Source organism: Mytilus trossulus, chromosome 3 (assembly GCF_036588685.1).
Source record: "Mytilus trossulus isolate FHL-02 chromosome 3, PNRI_Mtr1.1.1.hap1, whole genome shotgun sequence".
In the NCBI taxonomy this organism is placed as follows: Eukaryota; Metazoa; Mollusca; class Bivalvia; order Mytilida; family Mytilidae; genus Mytilus; species Mytilus trossulus.
In genome coordinates, this window is record NC_086375.1 from 83,166,588 (window position 1) to 83,192,708 (window position 26,121).

Here is a 26,121-nt window from a genome sequence, read left to right on the forward strand (position 1 = left end):
ATATAGTAAAAGAATAAATATACCTCTAAATTCTCTGTTCCAAAGTTTTTGTGTTACTGCCCTTCCTTCACGCAGGTCTCCGCCTTCAGAAATAGTTTCATTAACAACTTTTGCATATATCATAAACGCTTCATACATAGATGTTATAAATGGATTCGCCTAAAATCAACATATTTAATTATATATATACCCAAATCATGATATAGATATCATACAAGAGTTGACGATTGTTTTTTTATTTGTACAGTGTTTCTAGTTTAGTACGCAATTGGATTACAAATAGACTGAATATCAGTTATGTTTTGTTTGACTAAACAGGCTAGGCCCTATAGGATATAAAAATCAGTAGTGGGAAGCATCTACCAAAATGGCTAACATATTGTTTTTCCTCATCCATTTTCGTCATTTTAACAACAGAAACCTGAATGTCTACGTCTATGTAATATATAAAAAAGATTTATTCAATTCGAATATTTGATGACAAATTTAAATACTACAAACCATGAATATACTAGTATTAATATTTAATCTATACAACCTCAAGATCTTCTGATGTGTAGTTGTAATGAGTCGAAGCTCTCGTTTGTACGTCTCTTTCAAACTCCATAAATGAATCACTTGTTGGACGTCTGAGTTTAACCATTAACACAGAATCGAAGGCAAATGCTGCTATCTAGAAAAGTTAACCATCGTTGTAAAAAAAATATTTTAGGACATGAAGACTTTTTTACTACAATTTAGAAACAAAAGTGCGACAATACAACTTCAAAAGGGAACTTTATTAAATAATATATAATAATTCAAACGATTATAAAATATGTTATTTAAGAATGAGGAATTGTGATGCTCAATTGTTTAGTTTTCTTTGTTGTGTTGTATAAACTGTTTTATATTGTCTTATTTTTCCTTATTTAACTTAATTTCAATTCTTTGATTTAAAACAAAACCTGATGGTATATAATACCTCGTCTAGAGAGTCCTGTCTTTTCCAGCTAAAATCTCCTAAGCTATCTCCATTAAACAAACTTATTATGATGAAGACATATTCTCCGGTAGTCATTCCAAGTTGGTGGGCTGTTAACATCATTTCCCTAAAAGTGTCTCCACTACAACTGACAATGAATACTGGAAAAAAAATAGAATGTGAAGATGTTGAACATGTTTCACTAAACGAAAAATGTATATTTGAATCATATCATTTGGTTAACGAAGTATTGATAATTTGCTTCCCTTTATACATTTGCACCAAAGTTTAGGAAATTAGGACATTGTTTATTAAGCTCTAGACGGGTTTTAATACGTACAGAAACAGAACAACTTTAAAATGTATGTTTTCTTTGTGATTAGATTTTCTTGTTTTTTCGCCAATCGCTCGTTTAACCATCAGAACAAAATCTATAACCCTGTACTTGCACACCCGAATTAACAAAAAATCATCGTTGGACTTAATGATTTAATGCCTTATCACCAAAGACGTTTGCTTCAAGGAGAAGTATTTGTTTGACAGAATCAATCTTGTTGTTTTCAGTTTGCTTTTTTTGTTGCTACTAGCTGCTTGAGCATAAGAGGCGGTCATTGTTGTTCTTTAGTTTGATTTTGTTTGTCAGTACATATAAAAATATTCTAGAACTGTTCATCAGTTTTCATATGTTTTAGTCTCTAGAGTACTGGAAACATATTTTGTATACACGTTACATCAATTTCATCATGCCATACTTTATTTGAAATATCAGATTATTATTAAGGAGTTATGAAACACTAATCACATAAGGACTCTTAAATTTTTGTTGAACGATTGAATCGGGCATTTAGGGATTTATTGGATAATAGCTATTATGGCTTACTGAATCAAAATTGGACGATTTAGTTGAAATTAATTTAGACGAAATTACATTTCATTATTGAAAGAGATAACAATTCACTTGCTTTATATCAGGTGGGATAGCTTAAGGCTATAGATCACAGCATGCAGAATTGAGTCATTGTATTGAAACAGACTGTTCGTTTGTTTTATTGTTTAGATCGTAAATTTTCAAGATAAGAAGAGGGAATAATTATAATTTCATTCCTTTAAGCGTGCAGCGCATTATAATGAAATTATTTCTATTGGGTGTTTTACCACATGTAGCCTAGAGAGCAGCTTCAAAACTGTTTTCGTGGTTTTTTCTTGTTGGTTTTTGCTTGCTATGTAATTATTCAGCACGAAACCGTCAATCTGAACAGTAGAAATTGTCCATTTCCAACTTCAGTTTGCCTCAACCAAAAATATGAAACTTATACAGAATGCTTTCTACCATAAAATACAAATCAAATTCAATTGTTTGTGGCGTCACTTTACAGTTCGCGAGTCATACCCCTTAAAAAGGATGAATCGTTCGTTCTTGTTATAATACTTTGATCGTCTCAACCAAATATGAGTAGACTGATGATGACCTCAAAACACAGATCAGCTTTGAATTTGGGTGGTGAACCGATTTTGGTAGCTTTTTCTTGAAACAGTTTGATGCTAGAACTGTTATAAAATAAGGGCAAAAGATACCAGAGGGACATTCAAACTCAAATCGAAATTAAACTGATATTGCCTTCGAACTGTTCTCAGGTAGAAATAATTAGAATATTCTGACACTTCTAAAGAAAGGTTAAAATAAATCTTTACTTTACATCCATTATGTTTCTGTTCATACACATATATCTATTTCTTTCGTTAGGAAGTGAATGTTCATTTCACCAACTGATACGATTGATGCTCATCAGCAGCATTTTTATGGCTGATTATGGGCATTATGTTTTCTTGTCTGTGCGTCCGTTCGTGTGTCAATTCGTTCGTCCGTCTGTCCCGCTGCAGGTTAAAGTTTTTGGGCCAGGTAGTTTTTGATGAAATTGAAGTTGTCCAATGAACCAGAAACTTAGAACACATTTTCCCTATGATATGATCTTTCTTATTTTAATGCCAAATTAGAGATTTTACCCCCTGTTCACGGTTCCATGAACATATTAAATAGTGCGGGTGGAGCATCTGTGTACTACGGACACATTTTTGTTGAACTTTGCGATATGACTGAGAATTGAGATCTATGACATATGTTCTTTTACCTAGAATTTAATCCTCTTTTAAAACAAGGTCTTTGAATTACATGAAGCATAATCATTGATTGAATGCTAGTAATTATATTTGATATCATAAACAAAAACCTTAAGTATATATGATCAGTTTGATTAAGAAAACCATACAAGGATGAGTACGGAATGATACTATGAAATCGCTAGAGAATTATTAAATTCAAGATATTATATAGTGTAATTATGTCGGTGTTTGCATTTTACAACATAAAACAAACATTTTTTAATGATTAATTCAGAAACAAGTTCTTTCCTATGTCAAGATAGCAGCCTAGAGATTTGATATTTGTTTTTGAGATGAAATATGCAGCATTAAATAAAATCAAGGAATTGAAACAACATGTAAATAACAGAGTGGGACGTAGGTCTATTGTTAAAGTTTTAGTTTCTACGAATATGATACATTCAAATGAATATAAAAACATATACTTCTAGATCTAAGGCTTGACTGTTTAAGGACAACTCCCACGTCATCGTTTTGTGAAGAATCAAATGAAATTCGTTCTACATTTATCCCAGCATATTGAAATGCGACCATTAAACTGTCTCCAGCAATTATGAAGAATGAATGTGTCACGTCATGAATTATTGTAACGTCTGTCCAATTATATCTTCTAAAAATACTCAAGTACATCTGTGAAAATTTGTTCATGCCAAAGGAAAGCCTTGTTAGAGTTGGAAAGTTGTTTTTGTTTGCAAGGTCAGCATTTGTTCCAACCGGCGTAATGACTGGAAGATTCCATGAGCTTGCAAGTCTACCAATAACGTTAACTCCAAAACTGCAACCTGCAAAATTAGTTAAATAAATGCAACAGTAGTATACCGCTGTTCGAAACTCATGAATCGATTGAGAAAAATACAAATCCGGGTTACAAACTAAAATAGAGAGAAACGCATCAAATATAAGAGGAGAACAGCGACACAACAGAAACACAACATTAAAAGGTTATACACACACATCCATAGGAATTATAAGTTGTCGTGTTATCACATGATCAACACGACGGGTGCCACATGTGGAGCAGGATCTACTTACCCTTCCAGAGCACCTGAAATCCCCCCTTGTTATTGGTGGGGTTTGTGTTGTTTATTCTTTAGTTTTCTATGTTGTGGCATGTGTACAACTGTTTGTCTATTTGTCTTTTTCAATTTTAGCAATGGCGTTGTAAGTATATTTTCGATTTATGAGTTTGGCTGTCCCTCTGGTATCTTTCGTCCCTCTGGTATCTTTCGTCCCTCTTTTGTAATAATTTATAAAAAAAAAAACGAATATATGTACAACACATGCTTATTCGAAACATCAAATTTTAATTTGCTGTTGTTCATAATTAATCAATGTGCAACCTTTACTCCATTTTCTACAAAGAAAGGCACATAACAAATCAGGAATATGGCAGCTGATTTCCTTTCGTTTGAAATGTTTGAGATTTTGACTTTGACATTATATAAATCTACCTGTGCCAGGTCAGGAATATGACATTTGTTATCCATCTGTTTGATGTCTTTGAGCTTTGATTTTGCCATTTTTAAAATCAAGGACTTTCTATTTTGAATTTTCCTCGGAGTTCAATATTTTTATGATTTTTCTTTTTTCTAATATTAGTAATGGATGACAAAATCAATTATCCACCAGACTCGAAAGATAAAAAATGTACGATACTGCTAAGACCTCATAACTTTGCTGCACTTACATTGAGAAGTGGAACAAATTTAAGAATTATTTGCATCATACGAATTTTTTTCAACAATATTTATAACTCATTTTACATATAACAAAATGATAACATAGAATAGTGTCTTTTGCAAACTGTACACAACATATTTTTTTTGTCTTTTCTTTAAAATATGTAAATCAAAGATAAAAGATACAAAGGGCACATTGAAAATCACAAATCGAGAACAAATTACATAGTCATGGCAGTCGAAATTAACGACAAGGCCAAAGACCAAAAAGACAAACAACAGTATACAAAAAACACCGTTCAAAACTAAAGACTGAAATGGTAAATATGCTAGATTGAAAGTCCTATTTATATACATATAATTCACTTTTTGTAAATCAAAAAAAATAATGAGTTAATTCCTCTCATTGGAAGACGGACGTACGTTTCGTTCCCGAGGATATCACCACCCCAGTAGTCAGCACTTCGGTGTTAACATGAATATCAATTATATGGTATTTTTTATAAAAAAAATCCTGTTTAAAAAACTATGAAGTTTTCAAAAAAATAAGGATTTTTTTCCCCCTAGGCATAGATTACCTTAGCCGTATTTTGTACAACGTTTTTGGAATTTTCGGTCCTCAATGCTTTTCAATTTTGCATTTGTTTGGCTCTATAACTATTCTGATCTGGGTGTCACTGATGAGTCTTATGTGGACGAAACGCCTGTCTGGCGTATAATATTACAATCCTGGTATTTTTGATAATTAATTATCATTTGTTTTGCTGAACGCTGGGTATTTTAAAAAGCCAAGATAAACAATTTATAATATCGAGGTAGTCGTTTTATAACAAAATATAATATATCCAAGTCCGATTCGTAATGTTTTTATCACAAAAGAGGGCAAAAGACACGAACGGGTAATCTACAAAACACAACAGTAATATTACCCATAATTAAATGGTAAAACCTTTAATATGTATTATTGTGGGCTATTGTTTTGTCTTTTTAGTTAAATTTTATGTCAGTAATTTGAACTGATAAATTTATGTTTTTCCTGTAGCAGCTTCCTTATGCTGGTTTACACAATTAAAGTAATTAACTGCTGGCTTGTGTAGGCCTTCGGAAGTTATATTTGATATTTTAAATTGCATAAACCATATTTCTAATTAGTATGGCAGACGTTTTATTCGCTTGTATCTCCGGTTACTCCTAACAATTTTTGCAATAATATAAATTTATCATCTTGTTAAAACATTTGTTGAGTTTTTTACAATGACAAACATTCGTTTCTGCTGACTTTTACATCTTTCTTTTGATAGGTGTTTCAATTATCATGTTTTCAAAAGTAAATCAATTCTGTATATATAGTAAACCGAATTAATTAGAAAAACAACATCATTATAGAAAAATTCTCAATGTTATTCACCGGTTTGCTTTGAGACGCAAAAGTGTTTTCATTTTTTATACAGTTCTACTTTGATATTCAGCCGTGCGTAAGAAAAGAGTCCTGCATTTTGTTTAAGAGATCTTTGACACATCAGAAGATGATTAGCTTAAAGATTAATGTTTTTATCTTTATAATTTACACAGTTAGAGAAGATTAATGAATCACTCATAACATATAATTTACATTTCGAACAATATATATGTGTGTGATTGTATGTGTCTAATTACGTGAATATGTTACAGGAAATTTGTAAAATCAGGATTTTGTAAAATCCAGACGTTGTAAAATTGGTAATTTGTCAAATCGGAAATTTGGGAAATCCGGAATTTGTAAAATCGGGAATTTGTAAAATCGGGAATTTGTAAAATCATGAATTTGTAAAATCACTGAACTGTTTAGTGATTTTATAATATCCCTGATTCTGACTAGTAATTTTACAAATTCACTGAAATAGTTAAGAGTATTTTTTTTACAGAGACACATTAAATTTAGAGAATTTGTGTAAAAACAAATTTAGAGAGCCGTGGTGTTGTGGTTAGTGCATCGGACTCCTAACACAAAGGTTCCTGGTTCGATTCCCGTTCGGGATGAAAATTTCAGGATCTCAGTTTTCGGCTCTCCCTTGACACCATTTGCGAGTATGGTCTTGAGGAATCGATGATAGTCCGTCGGAAGGGGACGATAAATGGCTGACCCGTGTTAAGAGAGAGCCATATCTCTTGCACGTTAAAGACATCCTTGTAGATTTCGAAAAAGAGTAGGCTAATGCCGCTACAAGGCAGCACTCGCGCCCGCTAAGTGGAAAGGGATTAATATAAGTTGAAAAAACTTGTTTCCCAATCCACTATACATAAATATGTTTAAACTAAGGATGCGATATAACCATTGTTATAACTGGCCTATTGGTTTCAAATTTGTACAATTTGAGAAAAACAGAAATCCCCATTCAGGCATGAGCAGAGCTCCTTACAAAGCTATATTTGGGGTAGATATAAGAGTTGGGATAACATCCTCCTCAATCCCTGATCAGCTTGTAGCTAATCTTGACAGCGAAGAACATTTATCAGATGAAGCAAACATGGAGCTCAATATGATTCTGACGAAGAAAACACATGTACAACTGATAATGAACAAACGGCGATTTCTGAACCACAACATAATGAACCAAAAGCTGACGTTTGTGTTATACGATTGTGGAAATGTGATAAGATTACATAATTTAAAAACAAAAACTATGCACCAGGGTCCGTTGGGTGTGTATATGAGCAATTATTGTTCATCGCACAGGCTTCAACAATTATTACAACTCTTACAGTGTAGTCATCTATACAAGACCTCGACATAGCAAAACATTTCAAACGAGAAACCACAATGGGCTTTATTCATTGTCGGAGGCCGTATGGTGATCTATAGCAGTAAATTTCTTTGTCATTTTGGTCTCTTTTGAAGAATTGTCTCATTGGCAATCATACCACATCTTCTTTTTAATATTTGTTGTAAAAACGCTACCATTTTAGGCTTTGGGTACACATTAGCCTTAAGAATCAGACAGTAATTCAACCATGTCCGAAATCATGCAATTTTGGCTGCAATAAAAATTTATTTATAAACAAGTGAACAGCTTGCTTACTTATTGTGGCCATTATTGCCTGTTTCTTTCGTTTTGTTCTGGCATTCGTCTACCGTGGAAATAAAGGGGATGGTAAGGTTCAACTTAAATCTATGATCATGGCTTTTTGTTGCATATGTTTTGTCGATAGCCAAAGCTCCATCTTATTCAAGTGTCACTCTAAAATTGTTAACATTTGTGCCTGGTCAACACACCATGCATCTCGTCATGAATAATTGATATTTGAATATACATATGCATACTCACAATCTGTCAATACCTATATTTTGTAGTTGCACAAGGTCATGTTTTTCTCTGACTGTTGAAGACGTCTAAATCTATTTGATGCTTGGTCTGTTACTGGTAATTTAGTTTTAGATACATGATTTTTATCAGTTGTTATTGGCTTTGAACTAACTGCAAGTTAGTAATCTCAGATCTGTACTTATTGTATTTTTTGTTTTGGATTCTAAATATGAACAAAACAATGAATATAACTTTGGTAAATTGAAACAAAAAGGAGGTTTTATCTAAACATAAAAAGGTTGATGATGGTGACACTTTACATTTTTAAATTGATACGATACAACAACTTAATAAAACGGTAACTTTGTTTCAGATTTTCAAGTGTACCAATGCAAAATATAAATTCCGAATGATAACTGGGCGAACGACAGACCATTACTTGTTATCCAGTATTCAATTTGGTTTGCATGGCTGCTTCTATCTTAAATATGCATAAATATTTAGAAAAATATATATGACGAAATGTCCCAGGGGAAATTTAGTTAAGAGGCATTAATTATTTCGGTTGAAAAATGAAAATTTTAATAAGCATTTTATTGAATTAAATCGTTTTGTACTAAATCTAAGCTCCAAAACCTAAAATTAGCAAATAATTAAGCTACATCCTCAATTCAACTGTTTATGCTAAAATGCAGAGATTTTATATCGTGATGAATACTATACCAATCAAAAGTACTTTAGAAATTTAATAGGAACACCTGATTGAGTTATAAGATTACAGGTTATCAAAATTACAGCTTTGTATCCCTTTCAGTACAAAACAAATGTGCCTGAACATTTATGATTTAGAATGAACAATCATATTGGATTGACCTCACGCTGCATTTATAATTTTGAGCAACACTTGTATTTACACAAAAAGGAAAATAGGAAAATGGATCGCGTTTTCAAAAAGACTAAAAAGAGCATGCTATAAAATACACCGTATCAGAATCTAATACATTCTGGATAATATTCTAAAAATCGTAGACCAAAACGTTGTGATTGCTTTAAAAGGTTCTTAAAGGGGCACTAGCTACGAGGTATGTGAAAAATCTAAAGTTTGATTTTTTTCTGTTCAATCAACAATGAAAGTGAAATAGTGAAATAACAATTCGCTTTTTGCAGCCAAAAAGGTTAAATTTTGTCAAATTACGCTAAGAAACATTGATAATTAGTCATTCACTTTCCTGTCGACCTCTTTAAATCCGTATTCACGTGAACTTCAATTTAACCCCTAGCTAGAGATTGAAAACGCATGCATTGTACGGGCGTATGACATTTGCGCTGATTTTGAACATTCAATTTTTTCATTTGCGCCGATTTTATATTTGCTCCTAATTAGATTTACAGGTAAGTTAAAACTTATACATGTACTGTGCTATACCATTGGTAAAATCTGGTTATAATTGTTTTTCATCCATGTTTAAGTTATTTTTGATTCATATTGTTCTGGAACTTCGCTGTAACTTGATGGTCATATTGCACATTGAAACGGTCCGAGAAGTAAATTCTTTAATCATCGAGGCCATACATATCGGAAGGTCAGTGTTCTCAAACATAACTACATATCTTACTAATGTACCATAAAATCGTGTATAGCCAGAGTTACCACGGATTCTATTGTCAAAACACAGATCGAGCATAACCATGTGGTAGATGTCCGAAAGACAGATGCTAAAGAACTACGGATACGGTCAACAAGGCAAAAAGTCTGGAGATGTATCTTGTAGGCCTTCTTCCACCTCCCAGTGGTGAGCAGGGGACAACAGTTATATACATGTTGTGATTGACAATTCATTACATTTGTACAAGTGGCAAATGGAAGAGGTCTATACTGATAAATAAAAATAACATGACTTGGATGGAGAGTTCTCTCATTGACACTCACATCTTCTTATATCTATTCACCTGTAATTTACCTGTAATAAAATCGGCGCAAATGAAAACAAAAATCGGCGCAAATGAAAGTAAAAACGGCGCAAACGAAATGCAGATCGGCGCAAATGCAAAACGCCGCATATGCAAAACGCCGCATTGTACGTGTACTGGTTATTTAAAGAAAAAGAATGTCAACAATGAAAGTGAAACTCCGGTAAATCATTTGATTACTAATTCGATGCACATAAAATCTTTCTTATACGGTTAAAAACAATGAGAAACATATATTTTTAAACTATAAAATAAAATCAAACAGACCTATAAAAATCCAATTGCACGTGTTGATTTAATTTATTCACATATTTATTTATGTTTACATCGCTTATATGGTCATCTGAGGTCAAATCGATAGTTAATTAGATGAAGTCTGGACTGAAATACGTGTACGAAACGAACCTATATATTATCTACCTATGCTCTGTAAACTGTTTAATTTAGACTTTTGATAGTTTGTATAAATCATTTTGCAGGGAGATTATGTGACCAAAATTTTATAAAACTGTAAATAGAGGATTTTTTTTAATTTTCATAAACATGCAGCAAAAAATGACGTATTTTCCTCTATTCATGAACATTTGATAAATATGAGTTATATCTGAATAAAAAATGCATATTTTTTTAGGATACTTACAGAATATAGAAACTACCGATTATTCAACAAAAAACCATTTGTGTTTATCTTTTATAACAAAAAAGTTATGCCTTTCTTTCGAAAAAGAAATTACGGCCACCAATCTGAATTTTGAGCAAACATACAAAATTTTACTCAAAAAGTAGCACATGAAGGTATATTTTTTATAACATATTTGATTTAATCAGGTAAAAAAAGGCCTATATGCAAATTTTCAAGAACTTGTAAATACACTTTCAGGATCAAAACTGTATGCCCTTAACAATGGAAAATCATCCAATGACGTAACGTTATTTTCTTTTTGGTGTACGAACTGTGAGATTATCCATAGTCCTTTAGATTTTGAAAAGGTGAATAACAGGTGTAACACCACTAATTCGGGCCCGGCCCGAAAGCACATACCAGAAAGTAGTACATATTTAACACAAAATAGTTCCTACGCATGGGTGTAACTTTCAAAATATGTAGGATATTTAGGTATTTTTGGCATCAACTGAAAGCTGAAGGACTGGTGATCATTGTAGAACACTTTTGGACTATTAATTTTAATAATAAAAATAACTGCACCAAATTTTAGAAAAAGGGTACATTTTGTCTGTTTGTCAGATCTGAAGTACCTGTTTTTGGTACATCTGATGTTCCGGGAACCAGTTCTTTCTTATATGCCATTAAAGGCATGTTAATTTTTTCAGTACAAGCCACCATAAAGTGTTGCTTTGACTTGTAATGATTGCAACTTTATTTGAACTTGAAATAAAAGAGGTGTGCCTACTTGAAATGGAGGAATTTAACACAGAAAGCAATGGGACCATGCATTAGTGGTGTACTTCCTACAGAGAATTAAAGACGTTGATAAGTTGCTAATGTATAATATTATGCGACGTTAAACTGTTACATATCGGGAAAAGATACATTTTCGGCTGATTTCTATCATTCAAAATGATTTAACTTGAAAACAAGTTCATGGACCTCTCTTTTTTAAAATGACATTTAATTTGATTTAAATACGTATGAAGATTATTTGTACCAATATTCATCATTTTTTAAATATAATAAATCACTGCGAAACATTAAGTTTTTTTTTAAGTTCATGAACATTTGATAAATATGACGTATAATTGTTTGTCAATGCATATATTTAAAGGATACTTATTAAAAACAGAAATTACAAATAATTTAACAAAAAACAGCTTAAAACAAAAAAATATGTATGTCTGTCAAAAGATAAAATACGTATACAAATCTTAAATCATTGAACACATATCTTAAATTTCGACCTCATTTTACTTTAAAAAAAGTAGATCATGGCGGTATATTTTCTATCACATATTTAATTCATCAGGTAAAAAACAGCCTGCATGCAAATTTCCAGCAAATTTCCATCATGGCATGAAAACTGATTGTTCCGTTACATTTAAAGGTAGCAGTAGCTGACCCAATAGGATTGCTTTCTGATATAGTGTGTGAAGATCGACAATAGAATCATAATTGATTCGTATATTGGCTTTGTATGTTTTAATGATCTTTCTCAATATCTATGAGATCTGCATTATTTTTAATATTATAGAAAAAAGAAGATTTGGTATGATTGCCAATTAAACAACTCCCCCAAGAGACCAAATAAAATAACATTAATATGATGTAATATGTAGACAGCTTAGAATTTCATTCCTCATTTATCTCTTTCCATTTGTTTTGAAATGTGTTTTTTTTTTAAATATTAGTTATCGTAGTCCTTACAGGGATTACATTGAATCATATCCAGTAAAACTATGGAACGTGGAGTAGAACAGAAAAATATCTTCATTAAGTGTCAATATTTCATATATTGGAAGGAACAATGATGCCAGTCGTGTCTTCGTGACAAAACGTGTTGTTGCGTCTTTTTCTTTATCTGGGATAGTTTTCATATAGGCAAAAAATTATCAATTTAAAAATTTATTAGGGAAATATTTCGATAAGTATTCAACTTTTTTTCCCGTTTTTCTGGGTTGAATTCAATATCGTAACATCTTCAAAAGTTATGTACATGCATGAAATATTTGCTACTGGTCTTACAACACACTTATCAATCATTTTTATAAAATATTATTCCATGTAAAATACCACACAAATACAAGATCTTGTACAATGTTGTAATGTAATATATCACTCCGTATAACCCCGATAAATACGATTATCGGTCGTCCCACTGTCTATATCACTCTGTTCAGCTCTTAATATTATTCCGTATCATGTCTTTGTGACATCAAATACGTTGACCCGGCTTTAATAACTTTAACCCGGACATATCAGCGACGTCATAATGTTTGAACCGACGTTAATAACTTTGACCCGAACTTATCAAGTCATCTTTTATGTGCTGGTGAAACAAAGAAAACACTTCTGGAACACGCAAATATAGCTCGATAAATCGATTATCAGATTATCTGCATATTGATATTGTAAAATATCAGCTGCTTGACATTATATGAAGGCTTTTTGATCTCGTTCGCTACGCTCACTCGACCAAAAAGCTTCATATTATGTCTCGCAGCTGATATTTTACGATATCAACATGCAGATAACCTGATAATCGGTACATCCGGACGCTGACGCGTTCGTATCGAACACACCGTGTACCACTGAGTTCAGACAGTGAAGAATTTATACTGTTAAAGAAAATTTGATAACTATTCTTCGAAAATTTTGCTCCAATATATTCTTTGTCAAAATACTCATACTTTACTACAAGGATCTATAAAGTTTTTCAAATATGTGACATTTTTATAGGCAAATATTTAAAAACGCACAACAATACCACTGATAAAAGCATGTTTGGTATTTTTAAATAATCGAAACTAAGTTTTTCTCGTGTCTCATAGTTTTGAAAACATTTTTTTTTAATTTCATTGTTTTACAGTTACAAATTTTAAAGATCATAGGTTTATGTGGTATCTAAAAACAAAGAATTACACATTTAATAGTGACTTTATTTTCATGTTGTACTAGTATACGGTACGTCATCATTACACTTTTTCATCCTGTACGCTTCTTTGCGACAATTTTGCGTTTGTCAATAAATTTTGCATGTATTAAAGTATGCTTTGGTAGGATTTAACCCAAATTATACATGTTTTAAAAAATTTAATTTAAACCCATAACATGCATACAGCAACCTAAAATATCCGTTGGTGTGTCAAAACACTTTTGGAGGCACGTTCGTATTTTGTTCATGTAAAAAAATCATTATCTATACGAAAGTGTAAATTGGCTCTTGGACTCAGTCTAATTTATAAGCGGATTCAACTCGTACTACAGGTAGGTCCTGGAAAGAAGCCGTCCTGAATAACGTCGGGGAAGTTTGGACTGTCAGTGGATAAAATGTGGTATATTTAGAGAAAAAATGTTACCTTGCAACAGGTCAATTTATCGACCCCTCGTATAGTTTTAGCAAGGGTTCGTAAAGTGTATAGAGCGTGGTGCTCTCTCTACATGAGGCATTGGATCTTATATTCCTATTCTGACTGAACGTGGCTGCGTACTTGTACATCCCACACAGCTAAACGGGTTCCCCACTTTGGCGAGGGTTTTACTGCCCTTTGGGATCACGAGTATACATAAGGCAGTTAGTTGGGTTAAACATGTTTTCAAGTCAATCATCTGCTTAAACTAAATCAGTGGTGTAAAGCACAAGACGAGAATACCCTTTACCAAATTCTTTCATAGATAAAAAAAAAAAAAAAAAAAAAAAAAAAGATATGACTAGAAAGTTTTGCTTTACCTGTCGAATTCTTATTATAAACGAGATATCGTATCCTAGTTTTTTACGGTGATGTTTACTTAATCTTATGACCATGCATGCACACTTATGAGAACTCATGAAGTCGTACATTTGGATACTGTTAACTTATATTTGGCATTGCACAAGTATATGCGTTTTTATAACGTCTTTACATCCGTTGGATATATACTGACTGGTACTTTAGTCTTGAATAACACTATTTACTTTTTAGTTGTAATTGGCTTTGAAATAACTACCTCTTACTACTACATTTACTTTATGTGTATTGTTTTTGTGCCTTGTATCGATATTTTGAGTTGGTGGTATGATTGCCAATGAGACAAATCTCCACAAGAGATGATACAGAAATTAACAACTGTAGGTCACCGTACGGCCTTCAACAATGAGGAAAGCCCTCATTGTTGAATGCCGTACGTTGGAATATACTACTTGCTTTCAACCACTTCATTTAAACTTTGGTGGATCATCATTAAAGTTGTTTCATTGGCCATCATACCACATCTACAAAATTTTATATGTAAAAAAAAAAAAAAAACAAAAAAAAAACAACAGTTGGAATGCCATCTAATGCAATCGTCAAAAAAGTTCAACAAGCTCCTACGACAGCTTTCGTTTAGGCGAACATGTACCAACATCGTTTATTGGGAGAGCCTCAAGTTGTGTAAAGTAAGAGTCGTTCAGTGATGTGTTATTGGCTGTACTTTATTTTTTGAAACTTTATTTCATCTGCAATATATTTATTAACAGTTTATGTCATCTGGAATATAATTTTGGATTTGGGTGATTGAAAATTTATGGTCAGTTTACAGATAAAAAAATTACAATAAAATACAGAAAAAAGGTCGTCGATGCCATCTCGAATACCTTAAAATGAAAAGGATTTGTGACGGTTTTTGTCAACGGACTGTACAGTGATTATTTCAAAACGAGCAACGAACTTGACACATTTGGTGGAACGAACGATACAGTTAGAGAAAACTTATAAAGTATAATATTGCGTTTATTCTGAGTTCTAGGGAACATTTGGGGGCACGTAGTAATAATCAGTAATTCAACGTATAGTAATTTATTATTGCTTAAGGTGTTGATACGCAAAAGTTTATGTACGAAAAGATATTCAGCATTGTTTACCCCATAAAAGGTACGAAGTTGCACCATGTCTGTGCGTTTTGTATCTAGCCATTTTATGAAACGTTCTATGCAATATCTAAAACGTGCAACAACTGTTTAATTGAATAAATATTGATTCTACCACTGCATCGAGTGTAATACGATATTTATCCACTCGAGACAGTTAAATTTTCAATTTTAAAACGCGAGGCTTGCCCGAGCGTTTTAAATATTTAAAATTTAAATGTCGAGTTAAAAGAAAATGATCTGTCAAAAGATGTGTTCTTTCGTTACGTCATTAGGCATGTTCGCCTTTTTTCATGCCGTCACATTGGGAATTTCAGAAGACAGCAAGAAAATTCGACGTCATAATCGGATTTTAACCAATGAAGTACTGAGATCAAACGAACCACGCGTTGATTTTTTTTTATATATATATACAATGGGTGCAGAAAGGGATAAATTGACGAAGAATTAGAGAAATAAACTAACATTTGCATTGACATATAGATATAATCTCAATTAATTTCTAGAGAGTCATCCAAAATTATTGTCATCCCAAATGCTGTCCTGAAATTTTAACGACGCGTTAGCACTGACGACAAGTTGAACAACAGACCCCTGATTATCGCTTCGAACGCGTCAACGTCCGGATATATCTGGATCGGGGTTATACGGGTTGTATATCCATTTTAAAAAATCATTCGATAACTATGCAAACTAAAGTTTTATTCTTTGCTTTGCAAACGACTATTCATAACTGAAAACTAATGTCTATTTCGTATCCATTTTTTCTATGGGTTTTATGTGCTATTGTATTTTAAAATGTCTATTTTATACGATTATGTGAGGCTGGGACTATAAGTCACTATGATAGTCCCAGTGTGAGGTAAATATGGAACTAAGAAAGTACCGAGATTTTTTAAGGGGTTTATGCTTTTTTTAGACGTGCAAAGGGAATGCCTGATGAAGTAAATTAAAATGGTTTTGTTTTCATGTAATATTTAGTAATCAATCTAACAAGACAAGAGGTAAATCTTGCCAAAATAGGCAGCACTCCTTTTGCGCCAATTACTGTTTTTCAGGGGTATCATTTGCGCCAAATTTTGATTCTCAAATGTATCAATTGCGCCAGTTTTCGGAACTCATTTGCGCCAATTTACCTGAACATATATTAATCGTACATATTATATATACATATACTAAATAAATAAATGATTTGGAAAATACGTTGAAGGTATAAAAAGTCATGAGAATTCCGAATGCAATAAGGTTATATCCGGGCACTCTGGTTCTAAACCCTGGTTCCATCTGGGTTGTTTGGTTCTGAACCTTGGTTCTTTGGTTCGAAACCATGGTAACTGGTTCAACATCCGGGTTGTTTGGTTATAGCAACCCGAATTCCTGGTTCCATCTGGGTTCTTTTCTAGATTATTCTAATGTTCCCGTTGACCTTGAAGAAGATAACCACAAGTATCCGAATAAAAAGGTAAAGTAGGTCAAAGACGCTAAAATTGTTTTATAACATTAAACATTTCAGGATCGATGGTTAAAGAAGCTGTAAGGTATTTATTTTCTCATTCTAATGATTAGGAAACTAGATAAAAATAAAGCATCGTTTAGATTTTAAAAATAAATCGAAATGGTTCATTATATCGAACATTATTTTATTTAATTCAGTCGTTCTGTTTTTATTTATTTCCTTTAATATTTCTAGACGTTTTAAAACAACAAAATTTGGAGACCTGTCGTTCAATTGGCCAACGATATATGCATCCTGAGTATGCATCTAGCCACTTCACCAGTTGACGACTTGCATATATATTTAAATGCACATTTAAAGTTCGAATGCATTTTATTTAATAGTTGCTTTGTAATAATATCAGATTTGATAGAAATACGTGTGAAGTATATAATATGTCACAAATCGTTTCATATTTTTATAATAAAATTGTGTGTGTGTGTGTTAATGACAGTGCTGGTGGAATGCTTAGCACCAGCACACCAGTCAGAACTTCTGTGTACCATAGAAAAGGAACATAAACTGCGGAGTTACTCTAGTCCGTTCGTCCCGAACGTCCAAAATAAAAGGGTTCCGTTGTTTTAACTTTAGTGGCCTCAACCAAATACTACAAAACTTATACACAAAATAAAAAGAAGATGTGTCATGAGTGCCAATAAGAACACTCCACAAAAGACTAAATGATACAGAAATTAAAAGCTATAAGTCACCCTACGGCCTTCGACAATGAGCAAAGTCCGTACCGCATAGTCAGTTATAAAAAGCACCGAGAAAAGAAACGGACAAATTATGTACAAAAAATGAACAAAAACAAATATGTAACACATAAACAAACGACAATTCATGAATTAGAGTCTTCTGATTTGGGACAGGTACATACAAACAGAATGCGGCGGATTAAACATGCTAGCAGGACCCCCACCCTTCACCTCATGTGGCATGAGCGCCAAAGAAGAACTCTCCACAAGAGACCAGGTAACACAGAAATTAACAACTATATGTCACCATACGGCTTTCAACAATGAGCAAATAGGTATAGAAGATGTTGTATGAGTGCCAATGAGACAAATCTCTATATCCAAATAACAATTTATAAAAGTAAACCATTATAGGTCAATGTACGGCCTTCATACGGAGCCTTGGCTCTCACCGAACCACAAGCTATAAAGGGCCCAAAAACTACTAGTGTAAAACAATTCAATGGAGAAAACCAACGGTCTAATCTAAATAAAAAAACGAGAAACGAGAAAAACGTATAAATTTCACAAACAAACGATAACTACTGTACATCAGATTCCTGACTTAGGACAGGTGCAAACATTTGCAGCCGGATGAAACATTATTATTACATCACAACATAGAAAAAAAAACACGATAAAACGAAATTCAAACGATGGCACATGCATACTAAATAGGGCGGGGTTGAACATGTTAGCGGGGTCTTCACCATCTCCCTAACCTGGGACAATGGTTATTTCCACATACAAAAAAATGAATTTGAAATTTGGTAGCGTCACTTTTACCGTTCAAGTGTTATCATGTTCCTTTAAAAACATAGAAAATGCTGAATTTGCGTTTTCGTTCTTTTAAATAAGTTTGACTCAATCAAATTTTATAAACCTTATACGTAATGCGTATTACCCCATAACACAGCTCTATCAAGTTCGATATTGGGTGGTGTTACTGTTCAAGATTTATTAGATATAAGAAGTTGATACTAGTACTAATGATACAGATATCAACACGTAGACTAAAGATAGGAAAGATCATGCTTAATCTGTTGTTTCTGTTCTTTAACTTTAGTTTGCCTCAACCAAATGTTTTGAAACTTATACACAATGCTTATGATCACTTAACAGTCAAAATTACGTGAATCCTGTTTCTATATGTGGAGTTTACTTGGGTCTTCTTTTTACAAGCAGGGGCATCTGTGACCCATAGACATATTGTACATTTATTTCAGTAAACGGTTTATTTACTTCCTTTGGCTTCTACTTCTATTAGAATTAACTTGCATATTTTTTTTAGGATTGCGGTGCAGTTTGATAACAGACAGTGACCAGCATAAAAAAGTGTTTCACTAGATTGAGCTCTTTGTCTAAGTGTACTTTAAAGGTTCTTCGCACTGAGTTCAGTTTATTGATATGCGAATACCTTCATGTGATTTTTAAGTTGCTTAAACAGACTATCCATATCAACATGTCCATCAAATGAATTACAAGGTAAAATGATTGTACCATTTTGAATTATCAATCTATCACAACTTGCAGTACATGGTGCTACTAGAGCAGTAAATATTCTTTCTACTTTTCACAGCAATAAAAAGATTTATTTTCATTTGATCAAAACATTCTTCATATCAAAAATTGAGAATGGAAATGTGAAATGTGTTTAAGAGACAGTAACATGACAAAAAAGCAAAAAGCAGTCAAAGGTCACCAATGGGTTTTTAACAAAGTGAGAAAATCCCTCTGCCGGCGGCGGACTTCAGATGGCCCCTTAACAAAATGTGTACTAGTTCAAACGCCAATACATAAAACCGATCTTACAATTAAAAATATACAAATATATCTAAATATTTAATATAGATATAAAAATATTAGATATGAGTGCAATCAGACGATTCTCCATATACTTCAAACAGAATATACAAGTTGTACAATGAGGGCAAAGGTCAAGATCATATAAAGTTTCTCGTGCCACAAGACTCACCATCTTATGACAATACATCTTCATGCTACATATTCAGAAGCAAGGTCAATTTAGAATTATACTTCTAGGTCAGGGTAATATACAAAGGAACACACTGTATCATGATGATACACTAACACTGCATAGGTCAAGAGTCAAAAAGTCATAGTCTGGTCAGGAGTTCCATGCCAAAAAAAAACCCACAAAGCAGTCCTGCACGAAATTTCATAACGTATCAATGTCTCATGGCATGATGCACTACACATGCCGAATACAGCAAACATAGGTCAGGGACAGAAACAGAAGACATGTATCTTAACTCAATAGAACAGTACTTGTATTTCAGGTCACTATATGCAAGTGCCTTCAACATAGAACATAAACTCTCGCAACAATTCAAAGTTAAAACGTCTTTCACAAAAGTTTGATTAGGATTTTTTGCAACGATTACCTTACCACTGTTAATCGAAAATCGGATCTTAAAACTAGGGTTTACCATTAATTTCTAACCTTACCATGTGATATCACTATGGTAAACTGATAGAAACACTTGATGCAGTCATGAAATTGAATATTTGCAATAGTACGACGAGAACAATAGAAGACAGAGTAAGTAACAAATGAAAGTAATTATACATACGAACTTTTTATCACAATGCACAAACTAGGAACCGTAGTTTTCATTCATTTTATTCATTTAAAATGTACGCTCTCGTTAAACAATGGAAATTAACGCTGTATATTTGTATAAACGATCAATCTTGTTAAAGATTAATATATATTTTGTATCATTTTTGTCTGAGTGGAAATCTTGCACATATACATGGGATAGACCCACAAAAGCTAGAGCGTCAAATACTACGAACAGCATGCAAAAGAAAAGCTACAGAAAATATATCCGAAAGACTAGCTAAGATCATGTGGACGGAGCTTTTTCATCATGAAGAGGAACATCTACAGAAATATGACTTGGAGTGCATAAGACAGTCTATGTACAGAGAGAGAAGATAACTGTACCCTGCCCTTAAAAAAAGTTCAGTAGAATTTCAAGAAATTTAAAGTGAAGTAGGAGTGATCACAAATAAAGAAGAAGAGTTTGTTTTAGAAAATGATATTGAAAGTGGCATTGTTATTCTCGGTTCTGAAGCTAACTTGAAATTTCTTTGTATGCAGGGCAGAAGATGTTTTTGTTGATGGAACATTTAAGTGTTGTCCGAAGTATTTCCAGCAATTGTATACAATACATGGATTCATGAATGAACATTTTATTTATATTCAACTTTTATATTGCCTTTTGCCTTCCAAATCAGGAGATTGTAATAGAAAAATGTTTTTTGCTTAAGGAATGTTTTTCTTTAAATTGGCGCAATCGTATATTTTATTTTTGGCGCAAATGATACCATGTGATTTTAAAACAGGTGGCGCAAACGTAGCATTAGAGAAAAAAAGTTGTGGCGCAAAAGGACGCATTTTTGGCGCAAACGGATCTCTCCCCCAAAATATATCATCTATACACGTTTATATAAGTGAGTTACTCAAATCTACATTATTTAATTCCGAAGATGTTACGTGTAGGCTGTTTCAATACGATTGTATTCATTGAAGTTTACAGGCATAGTTAAATAAATAAAAAAATCAAGATTTACAAATTACTAGACTGAATAGAGAACACTTAATAACTTTTCATTGCATGTCACGTAGTGTAGGAAACAGAAAAAATCATAACCAAAAAGAGCATTTACCTCAATAATAAAGAAGTACTTATGCTTCTAGGTCTGTTCGATTAAAAGTTGTGTAACAGGCTGATTCATTCAATAACTTATTGTTGAAAGATATTCACTAACTGTTTTCATATGGTCTGATCTTTACGATTCTATTTCACGATTACTGACATATTAAACACATCGAATATTAACAATGAGAAGTTCTAATGCATAGCATTCATTGGTCAGTTTTTATTGAGGTCTATATAGGGTTTTGATTAGTTAAATGAAAAGGTAGAATTTCAAAATAAAAGTGTACACCTGAATTTTATAAAAGTATTCTATGGAATTTATGATAATGCAATCATGTATTGTCCGGGGTTTTTTTATTCATAAGTTAACTGTTATTTGTATTCATCGGTCTGAATACTGTTTAACTATCATTTGAGCTTTATCCACTTTAGACTCTTCTATTAAAGGGGAATTATACTTCTGAAAAAGTTTTTTTTTTAACTTTTCAAACGTTTTTGACGAATTGTAAGTCAGCACAAGTTCAATGGGAAGTTACTATTGACATTGAAAGACCTTCTCAACAAAAGGGTTGTTCAAAATCATCTCGACCTCCGAGCTCGGGGGGTCTTAACATCCCTTTTGGTTCAAAGGTCTTGTTAAAATCAGTAACAGCGTATCATTGATTTTATTTTACTATTACTAATTCTTAGAAGGTTTAACTTTGGCCTACTGATATCAACTATTACTATGTTACATGACTCATTTCTCGGCCGATCTCGCCGCAATTAAAAGAAGATTACCATAATTAATTTATTATAATTCTTCCTATTTTAAGAGATATCTTAGTGAACACTATTAGTTCTTTCTGTTTCTGTAAAAAAAAATTATTTAATCTGTTCTGGTATTCCGGATAAATTTTAAAGGTTTTAATTGAAAAGAAAAACCAACCTGGACCAATAAGTACATCAATCGTGTTGCTGTAATAAACCTCGGCTGCAATGGCACCAAAGCCATTCTCTGAACATTCCGAACCAGCATCTTTAAAAATAAAATTCACATCAAATAATCCCGAATATAAAGATTTAATTTCTTCTAATGCAATGTCAGCCGCTGGTCCACTTTTTCTGTACTCGTAAGGTAGTCTTCCGCCATTCAACATTATAGTACATATTGTGATAGTCCGTCCATGTACAGTAGAGAAAAACAAAAGTAAGTTACACATAACATTAATAAACATCGTTAAGCTCACAATATAGTTTAACTGTTTTATGTAATCATCCCAATATAACTTTCCACTGGAGCCTTTGTTTCTAAGACCTGATATATATGATGTTTTCCTTATTGTGATGATAGTTGTATCTGGTGTTAATTACAGGTAAATCAATAATACAATCGTATTATGAAATTAAACGCTTTTTACCCTTAGAATTCCGCAGTCGTCTAAAAAAAATGTCAACACTCATTAAAAATCAAATTTTGATTTAAAAAGTAGATATACCCAATGCCCAGAGCAAAATATGCTTTAAGTTGCTGTTTATTCAAAGACAGGTATCAATTATTGTATCCTCCAACAATACTATGAACTGAACACCGGGTGTGTAAAGGGGAAGGTTTGTCAATTCGTCTATGATTTTTTTTTGGTTGAAAAATATAATATTTTAAATCTTGCTACAGCTAATAACTAATTAATTGTATATATTTATAGGATATTTCTAAAACATAAAAGAATAGCATTATGATGTTACTTCACATTCTGTTGTTAAAAATATATTTCTTCTGTTTGATTAACTCCAAGTTCAGTAATTATTCTGATTTCTTAAATTAAAACTTCGAGAAAATAAATTTGAGATAAAAGAGGAGAAAGATATCAAAGGTATATACAAACACTAAAGTCGAAAAACAAAAGAACAAATAACCGTTTACGTCATACATCTCTTAGGTCATACGATATCAAAAGCCTTTTCGTGATACAGGCGTGGATACAGGGTTGCTACTTTCTCGCAAGGTACAGATATATTTCAGTATTTCAGGGTTTAATTTCTCACAGCGTTGGTCCCCTTTTCCTCGTCGAAGATAACAAAGGTTAACAAATGAACACATTATTTCCCTTCAACGTAGAGTAAAACCAGATAGTGTAAGGCCAAGAAGTTAAAGTATTTTTTTTAAATCTGAGAAATTTCTTTTAAATTTTACATTGCTGTTTGTAAAAAGTAATTACTTATATACATCTAAACGCTAGTTATTCCATTCTAGATAAGTTCTAAAATTACACAACTTTTTCATCCAGTTGAAGCTATCTGGGACCCTATTTAAACAATTCACCATGCATGATACTTTTTAATGAGACCTGTTTAATTCGAAAAAGTGGATCAGATTCTATCAAAGCCTCTTGATGGTCGCTTTATAAATCCCCCCCCCCCCCCCCCCTCAGCTCACTACTGGTGACCTCTATTTTCGGCGGCCTGATCCAAACAGGAAGTTGTATAAATGACTGATTTCCCGGATCGGACTAAATAGCGATAAGGTGTATTAGATCATTGTGCGTAGGATTTTAATATTCAAAGTTTCTAAAAATTAATATTTAAGATGACTTCATAGAATGGATTTTTTTATTTTAATTTGTTATCTCTTCATTCTAGTTAAATATTACTAGAACACACCCGCGAAATCGCGGGCACATAAAGCTTGTAAACTGTTGTAGGATGTTTTTTTGTAAAAGATATTTTGACAGGAGAATTTCATATAAGGTATCAAAAAGCCCTCCGTTATGTGTTTCCTTTCTGTTAAATTTCGATTATTTTTTTTTTGTGTTTCTGGCCTTATGCCACAATTATTCTTCCTCTTTGGTACAATGCATTTTTTGGTAAAAGTCAAATTAAATTAAAAATTTGCACCGCTTCAAACATGAAACAAATGAAACTGCTCAAGTTATATACCATTATTATTAGATAATAAAATGTGCTTGTAGAACAATTATACATCAGTGCTTTTCCTTTTGAAAGCCCTATTAATGCCAATGGTAGGATTTGAATCTCGTATAAATGACTAACGCTCATTTGAGGGATGGTCTGAGGGGGCCTGATTCTGAAATCCCGGGCTTAAAACATGAAATCCCGAGGTGCGTATTTTAACGAAATTCATATCCCGACATCCCGAAATAAAAAAAAAATATTCCCGCATCCCGTAAAAATCAGTTCCGAAATCCCGAGCTTAAAAGCACCAGATCCCGACGTTCCAAATAAGTCTTGCCTCCCGCTAATCTCTACCCTACTTTCATTTTGGCCAAATCACTACTTTCACTTTCAACAATAAATTTGCGTGCCCCATCTATGGGAATTATGTTTTTGAGTCTGTTCCTCCGTTCGTTTGTTAGTCCGTCCTTCTGTCCGGCTTCAGGTTAAAGTTTTTACTCTCAACAATAAATTTTCATGCCCCATTTATGGGAATTATTTTTTCTAGTTTGTTCTTCCGTCCGTCTGTCCCGCCTCAGGTTAAAGTTTTTGTCGAGGTAGTTTTTGATGAATTTGAAGTTCAACCAACTCGAAACTTAGTAAATATGTTCCCTATGATAATATGATCTTTCTAATGTTAATGCCAAATTAGAGATTTTACCCCATTTCACGGTCAAAACATAGCAAATGATAGTGCCGATCGGATGTGGCATCTGTATACTATGGACACATTCTTGTTTTTCATAGGGCCTGTGTCGTTAAATCTTAAACAAAACATGATAATATAGGCTATGCCTGTGTCGTTATTTATGTGACGATAAGCGAATGACAAAATGATTGTGTTTATTTTCACACGGCCTGGGTCGTTGCTTACAGTTAGGATTACGAAAGTGGCTTGCATGAATCTTAAATAAACATGATAATATAGGCTATGCCTTTGTCGTTATTTACGTGACGATAAGTGAATGACAAAAATGATTGTGTTTATTTTCACACGGCCTGGGTCGTTGCTTACACTCGGGACAACATATAACGATTCAGGCAATGTGAAAATGGCTTGCATGAATCTTAAATAAAACATGATAATATAGGCTATGCCTGTGTCGTTATTTACGTGACAAATAAAACATTATAATTTAGGCTATGCCTGTGTCGTTACTTACGTGACGATAAGTGAATGACAAAAATGATTGTGTTTATTTTCACACAGCCTGGGTCGTTGCTTACACTTGGGACAACATATAACGATTCAGTCAATGTGAAAATGGCTTGCATGAATCTTAAATAAAACATGATAATATAGGCTATGCCTGTGTCGTTATTTCACGTGACAAATAAAACATTATAATTTGGGCTATGCCTGTGTCGTTATTTACGTGACGATAAGTGAATGACAAAAATGATTGTGTTTATTTTCACACAGCCTGGGTCGTTGCTTACACTTGGGACAACATATAACGATTCAGTCAATGTGAAAATGGCTTGCATGGCTTAAATAAAACATGATAATATAATCTTAAATAAAACATGATAATATAGGCTATGCGTTTATCACGTGACGATAAGTGAATTACAAAAATGATTTTTTTTATTTTCACACGGCCTGGGTTGATGTTTACACTTGGGATAACATTCTTATATAACGATTCA

At 32.8% G+C, this 26,121-nt stretch overlaps 1 protein-coding gene across 1 annotated transcript in view; it reads right to left on the reverse strand.

Moving 5' to 3' along the window:
• Positions 1 to 21,689, reverse strand: part of LOC134711086 (atrial natriuretic peptide receptor 1-like) — a 43,060-nt gene extending 21,371 nt beyond the window's left edge. Inside the window, exons 1-5 of the mRNA XM_063571519.1 lie at positions 21,548 to 21,689; positions 3,550 to 3,906; positions 965 to 1,125; positions 539 to 673; positions 24 to 159 (exon numbers count right to left, since the gene is read on the reverse strand). Coding sequence (XP_063427589.1) covers positions 24 to 159; positions 539 to 673; positions 965 to 1,125; positions 3,550 to 3,772 — 655 coding nt within the window. The 5' untranslated portion in view covers positions 3,773 to 3,906; positions 21,548 to 21,689. The remainder of the gene's footprint in view (positions 1 to 23; positions 160 to 538; positions 674 to 964; positions 1,126 to 3,549; positions 3,907 to 21,547) is intronic.
• Positions 21,690 to 26,121: the final 4,432 nt, after the last annotated feature.